Source organism: Oncorhynchus nerka, linkage group LG18 (assembly GCF_034236695.1).
Source record: "Oncorhynchus nerka isolate Pitt River linkage group LG18, Oner_Uvic_2.0, whole genome shotgun sequence".
Taxonomy (NCBI): Eukaryota; Metazoa; Chordata; class Actinopteri; order Salmoniformes; family Salmonidae; genus Oncorhynchus; species Oncorhynchus nerka.
The window spans coordinates 10365151-10372650 of NC_088413.1; the positions used below are offsets into that span (position 1 = coordinate 10365151).

At 40.8% G+C, this 7500-nt stretch overlaps 1 protein-coding gene across 1 annotated transcript in view; it reads right to left on the minus strand.

The window, feature by feature from the left end:
- The window catches only part of LOC135561738 (mast/stem cell growth factor receptor kita-like), a 64135-nt gene that overhangs the window by 43867 nt on the left and 12768 nt on the right, over window positions 1–7500 (minus strand). The window contains exon 3 of the mRNA XM_065003492.1: window positions 7457–7500. This exon is cut by the window's right edge and continues 241 nt beyond it. Within this exon, the coding sequence (XP_064859564.1) occupies window positions 7457–7500 (44 nt within the window). The remainder of the gene's footprint in view (window positions 1–7456) is intronic.

Genomic DNA, 7500 nt, shown 5'->3' on the forward strand with positions numbered 1-7500 from the left:
GGTGGTCCATGTCTAACTGTTAACATAGAGGTAGTCCATGTCTAACTGTTAACATAGAGGTGGTCCATGTCTAACTGTTAACATAGAGGTGGTTCATGTCTAACTGTTAACATAGAGGTGGTCCATGTCTAACTGTTAACATAGAGGTGGTCCATGTCTAACTGTTAACATAGAGGTGGTCCATGTCTAACTGTTAACATAGAGTCACATAGAGGTGGTCCATGTCTAACTGTTAACATAGAGTCACATAGAGGTGGTTCATGTCTAACTGTTAACATAGAGGTGGTCCATGTCTAACTGTTAACATAGAGGTGGACCATGTCTAACTGTTAACATAGAGGTGGTTCATGTCTAACTGTTAACATAGAGTCACATAGAGGTGGTCCATGTCTAACTGTTAACATAGAGGTGGTCCATGTCTAACTGTTAACATAGAGGTGGTCCATGTCTAACTGTTAACATAGAGGTGGTCCATGTCTAACTGTTAACATAGAGGTGGTCCATGTCTAACTGTTAACATAGAGTCACATAGAGGTGGTCCATGTCTAACTGTTAACATAGAGTCACATAGAGGTGGTCCATGTCTAACTGTTAACATAGAGGTGGTCCATGTCTAACTGTTAACATAGAGGTGGTCCATGTTTAACTGTTAACATAGAGGTGGTCCATGTCTAACTGTTAACATAGAGGTGGTCCATGTTTAACTGTTAACATAGAGGTGGTCCATGTCTAACTGTTAACATAGAGGTGGTTCATGTCTAACTGTTAACATAGAGGTGGTCCATGTCTAACTGTTAACATAGAGGTGGTTCATGTCTAACTGTTAACATAGAGTCACATAGAGGTGGTCCATGTCTAACTGTTAACATAGAGTCACATAGAGGTGGTTCATGTCTAACTGTTAACATAGAGGTGGTCCATGTCTAACTGTTAACATAGAGGTGGTTCATGTCTAACTGTTAACATAGAGGTGGTTCATGTCTAACTGTTAACATAGAGTCACATAGAGGTGGTCCATGTCTAACTGTTAACATAGAGGTGGTCCATGTCTAACTGTTAACATAGAGTCACATAGAGGTGGTCCATGTTTAACTGTTAACATAGAGGTGGTCCATGTTTAACTGTTAACATAGAGGTGGTCCATGTTTAACTGTTAACATAGAGTCACATAGAGGTGGTCCATGTCTAACTGTTAACATAGAGTCACATAGAGGTGGTTCATGTTTAACTGTTAACATAGAGTTACATAGAGGTGGTTCATGTTTAACTGTTAACATAGAGTCACATAGAGGTGGTCCATGTCTAACTGTTAACAGAGTCACATATAGAGGTGGTCCATGTTTAACTGTTAACATAGAGTCACATAGAGGTGGTCCATGTCTAACTGTTAACATAGAGGTGGTTCATGTTTAACTGTTAACATAGAGTTACATAGAGGTGGTTCATGTTTAACTGTTAACATAGAGTCACATAGAGGTGGTCCATGTCTAACTGTTAACATAGAGTTACATAGAGGTGGTCCATGTCTAACTGTTAACATAGAGGTGGTTCATGTTTAACTGTTAACATAGAGGTGGTCCATGTCTAACTGTTAACATAGAGTTACATAGAGGTGGTCCATGTCTAACTGTTAACATAGAGGTGGTCCATGTCTAACTGTTAACATAGAGGTGATCCATGTTTAACTGTTAACATAGAGGTGGTCCATGTCTAACTGTTAACATAGAGGTGGTCCATGTCTAACTGTTAACATAGAGTCACATAGAGGTGGTCCATGTCTAACTGTTAACATAGAGGTGGTCCATGTCTAACTGTTAACATAGAGGTGGTCCATGTCTAACTGTTAACATAGAGGTGGTTCATGTCTAACTGTTAACATAGAGGTGGTCCATGTCTAACTGTTAACATAGAGTCACATAGAGGTGGTCCATGTCTAACTGTTAACATAGAGTCACATAGAGGTGGTCCATGTCTAACTGTTAACATAGAGTTACATAGAGGTGGTCCATGTCTAACTGTTAACATAGAGTTACATAGAGGTGGTCCATGTCTAACTGTTAACATAGAGGTGGTCCATGTCTAACTGTTAACATAGAGGTGGTCCATGTTTAACTGTTAACATAGAGGTGGTCCATGTTTAACTGTTAACATAGAGGTGGTTCATGTCTAACTGTTAACATAGAGGTGGTCCATGTCTAACTGTTAACATAGAGGTGGTCCATGTCTAACTGTTAACATAGAGTCACATAGAGGTGGTCCATGTCTAACTGTTAACATAGAGGTGGTTCATGTCTAACTGTTAACATAGAGTCACATAGAGGTGGTCCATGTCTAACTGTTAACATAGAGGTGGTTCATGTCTAACTGTTAACATAGAGGTGGTTCATGTCTAACTGTTAACATAGAGTCACATAGAGGTGGTCCATGTCTAACTGTTAACATAGAGGTGGTCCATGTCTAACTGTTAACATAGAGTCAACTGTTAACATAGAGGTGGTTCATGTCTAACTGTTAACATAGAGGTGGTTCATGTCTAACTGTTAACATAGAGGTGGTCCATGTTTAACTGTTAACATAGAGGTGGTCCATGTTTAACTGTTAACATAGAGTCACATAGAGGTGGTCCATGTCTAACTGTTAACATAGAGTCACATAGAGGTGGTTCATGTTTAACTGTTAACATAGAGTTACATAGAGGTGGTTTATGTTTAACTGTTAACATAGAGTCACATAGAGGTGGTCCATGTCTAACTGTTAACAGAGTCACATATAGAGGTGGTCCATGTTTAACTGTTAACATAGAGTCACATAGAGGTGGTCCATGTCTAACTGTTAACATAGAGGTGGTTCATGTTTAACTGTTAACATAGAGTCACATAGAGGTGGTCCATGTCTAACTGTTAACATAGAGTTACATAGAGGTGGTCCATGTCTAACTGTTAACATAGAGTTACATAGAGGTGGTTCATGTTTAACTGTTAACATAGAGGTGGTCCATGTCTAACTGTTAACATAGAGTTACATAGAGGTGGTCCATGTCTAACTGTTAACATAGAGGTGGTCCATGTCTAACTGTTAACATAGAGGTGGTCCATGTCTAACTGTTAACATAGAGGTGGTCCATGTTTAACTGTTAACATAGAGTTACATAGAGGTGGTTCATGTTTAACTGTTAACATAGAGGTGGTCCATGTCTAACTGTTAACATAGAGTTACATAGAGGTGGTCCATGTCTAACTGTTAACATAGAGGTGGTCCATGTCTAACTGTTAACATAGAGGTGGTCCATGTCTAACTGTTAACATAGAGGTGGTCCATGTTTAACTGTTAACATAGAGGTGGTCCATGTCTAACTGTTAACATAGAGGTGGTCCATGTCTAACTGTTAACATAGAGGTGGTCCATGTCTAACTGTTAACATAGAGGTGGTTCATGTCTAACTGTTAACATAGAGGTGGTCCATGTCTAACTGTTAACATAGAGTCACATAGAGGTGGTCCATGTCTAACTGTTAACATAGAGTCACATAGAGGTGGTCCATGTCTAACTGTTAACATAGAGTTACATAGAGGTGGTCCATGTCTAACTGTTAACATAGAGTTACATAGAGGTGGTCCATGTCTAACTGTTAACATAGAGGTGGTCCATGTCTAACTGTTAACATAGAGGTGGTCCATGTTTAACTGTTAACATAGAGGTGGTCCATGTTTAACTGTTAACATAGAGGTGGTTCATGTCTAACTGTTAACATAGAGGTGGTCCATGTCTAACTGTTAACATAGAGGTGGTTCATGTCTAACTGTTAACATAGAGTCACATAGAGGTGGTCCATGTCTAACTGTTAACATAGAGTTACATAGAGGTGGTCCATGTCTAACTGTTAACTGTTAATAGAGGTGGTCATGTCTAACTGTTAACATAGAGGTGGTCCATGTCTAACTGTTAACATAGAGGTGGTCCATGTTTAACTGTTAACATAGAGGTGGTCCATGTTTAACTGTTAACATAGAACTGTTAACATAGAGGTGGTCCATGTCTAACTGTTAACATAGAGGTGGTTCATGTCTAACTGTTAACATAGAGTCACATAGAGGTGGTCCATGTCTAACTGTTAACATAGAGTCACATAGAGGTGGTTCATGTCTAACTGTTAACATAGAGGTGGTCCATGTCTAACTGTTAACATAGAGGTGGTTCATGTCTAACTGTTAACATAGAGGTGGTTCATGTCTAACTGTTAACATAGAGTCACATAGAGGTGGTCCATGTCTAACTGTTAACATAGAGGTGGTCCATGTCTAACTGTTAACATAGAGTCACATAGAGGTGGTTCATGTCTAACTGTTAACATAGAGGTGGTTCATGTCTAACTGTTAACATAGAGGTGGTCCATGTTTAACTGTTAACATAGAGGTGGTCCATGTTTAACTGTTAACATAGAGTCACATAGAGGTGGTCCATGTCTAACTGTTAACATAGAGTCACATAGAGGTGGTTCATGTTTAACTGTTAACATAGAGTTACATAGAGGTGGTTTATGTTTAACTGTTAACATAGAGTCACATAGAGGTGGTCCATGTCTAACTGTTAACAGAGTCACATATAGAGGTGGTCCATGTTTAACTGTTAACATAGAGTCACATAGAGGTGGTCCATGTCTAACTGTTAACATAGAGGTGGTTCATGTTTAACTGTTAACATAGAGTTACATAGAGGTGGTTCATGTTTAACTGTTAACATAGAGTCACATAGAGGTGGTCCATGTCTAACTGTTAACATAGAGTTACATAGAGGTGGTCCATGTCTAACTGTTAACATAGAGTTACATAGAGGTGGTTCATGTTTAACTGTTAACATAGAGGTGGTCCATGTCTAACTGTTAACATAGAGTTACATAGAGGTGGTCCATGTCTAACTGTTAACATAGAGGTGGTCCATGTCTAACTGTTAACATAGAGGTGGTCCATGTCTAACTGTTAACATAGAGGTGGTCCATGTTTAACTGTTAACATAGAGTTACATAGAGGTGGTTCATGTTTAACTGTTAACATAGAGGTGGTCCATGTCTAACTGTTAACATAGAGTTACATAGAGGTGGTCCATGTCTAACTGTTAACATAGAGGTGGTCCATGTCTAACTGTTAACATAGAGGTGGTCCATGTCTAACTGTTAACATAGAGGTGGTCCATGTTTAACTGTTAACATAGAGGTGGTCCATGTCTAACTGTTAACATAGAGGTGGTTCATGTCTAACTGTTAACATAGAGTCACATAGAGGTGGTTCATGTCTAACTGTTAACATAGAGTCACATAGAGGTGGACCATGTCTAACTGTTAACATAGAGGTGGTTCATGTCTAACTGTTAACATAGAGGTGGTTCATGTCTAACTGTTAACATAGAGGTGGTCCATGTCTAACTGTTAACATAGAGGTGGTTCATGTCTAACTGTTAACATAGAGGTGGTTCATGTCTAACTGTTAACATAGAGGTGGTTCATGTCTAACTTTTAACATAGAGGTGGTCCATGTCTAACTGTTAACATAGAGTCACATAGAGGTGGTTCATGTCTAACTGTTAACATAGAGTCACATAGAGGTGGTACATGTCTAACTGTTAACATAGAGTCACATAGAGGTGGTTCATGTCTAACTGTTAACATAGAGTCACATAGAGGTGGTACATGTCTAACTGTTAACATAGAGGTGGTTCATGTCTAACTGTTAACACAGAGTCACATAGAGGTGGTCCATGTCTAACTGTTAACATAGTCACATAGAGGTAGTTCATGTCTAACTGTTAACATAGAGTCACATAGAGGTGGTTCATGTCTAACTGTTAACATAGAGGTGGTCCATGTCTAACTGTTAACATAGACATGAACCACCTCTATGTGACTCTATGTTAACAGTTAGACATGAACCACCTCTATGTGACTCTAACTGTTAACACAGAGTCACATAGAGGTGGTCCATGTCTAACTGTTAACATAGAGTCACATAGAGGTGGTTCATGTCTAACTGTTAACATAGAGTCACATAGAGGTGGTTCATGTCTAACTGTTAACACAGAGTCACATAGAGGTGGTCCATGTCTAACTGTTAACATAGAGTCACATAGAGGTGGTCCATGTCTAACTGTTAACATAGAGGTGGTCCATGTCTAACTGTTAACATAGAGGTGGTCCATGTCTAACTGTTAACATAGAGGTGGTCCATGTCTAACTGTTAACATAGAGGTGGTCCATGTCTAACTGTTAACATAGAGGTGGTTCATGTCTAACTGTTACCATAGAGGTGGTCCATGTCTAACTGTTAACATAGTCACATAGAGGTGGTTCATGTCTAACTGTTAACATAGTCACATAGAGGTAGTTCATGTCTAACTGTTAACATAGAGTCACATAGAGGTGGTACATGTCTAACTGTTACCATAGAGGTGGTTCATGTCTAACTGTTAACATAGAGGTGGTCCATGTCTAACTGTTAACATAGTCACATAGAGGTAGTTCATGTCTAACTGTTAACATAGAGTCACATAGAGGTGGTACATGTCTAACTGTTAACATAGAGTCACATAGAGGTGGTACATGTCTAACTGTTAACATAGAGGTGGTCCATGTCTAACTGTTAACATAGTCACATAGAGGTGGTTCATGTCTAACTGTTAACATAGAGTCACATAGAGGTAGCCCGTCTGGTGTTCAACCTTCCCAAGTTCTCTCACGTCACCCCGCTCCTCCGCTCTCTCCACTGGCTTCCAGTTGAAGCTCGCATCCGCTACAAGACCATGGTGCTTGCCTACGGAGCTGTGAGGGGAACGACACCTCAGTACCTCCAGGCTCTGATCAGGCCCTACACCCAAACAAGGGCACTGCGTTCATCCACCTCTGGCCTGCTCGCCTCCCTACCACTGAGGAAGTACAGTTCCCGCTCAGCCCAGTCAAAACTGTTCGCTGCTCTGGCCCCCCAATGGTGGAACAAACTCCCTCACGACGCCAGGACAGCGGAGTCAATCACCACCTTCCGGAGACACCTGAAACCCCACCTCTTTAAGGAATACCTAGGATAGGATAAAGTAATCCTTCTCCCCCCCCTTAAAAGACCTAGATGCACTATTGTAAAGTGGCTGTTCCACTGGATGTCATAAGGTGAAAGCACCAATTTGTAAGTCGCTCTGGATAAGAGCGTCTGCTAAATGACTTAAATGTAAATGTAAACATAGAGGTGATTTGTGGCACAAATTCTGTGTATGCAAAAACGAGTATGCTGCCTGGAGATCTCTCTCTTTTTCCCTCCCTACTCCCAACATCCATCCCTCGAGCATCTCCTTTCTCTCTCTCCCCCCTTCCCTCTCCCCCTCTCATCTCTCCCCCCTTCCCTCTCCCCCTCCCCCCTTCCCTCTCCCCCTCTCCCCCTTCCCTCTCCCCTCTCCCCCCTTCCCTCTCATCTCTCACCTAGCCGTACGTCCACAGTATACTGGCTCGACCTCACGGTGGCA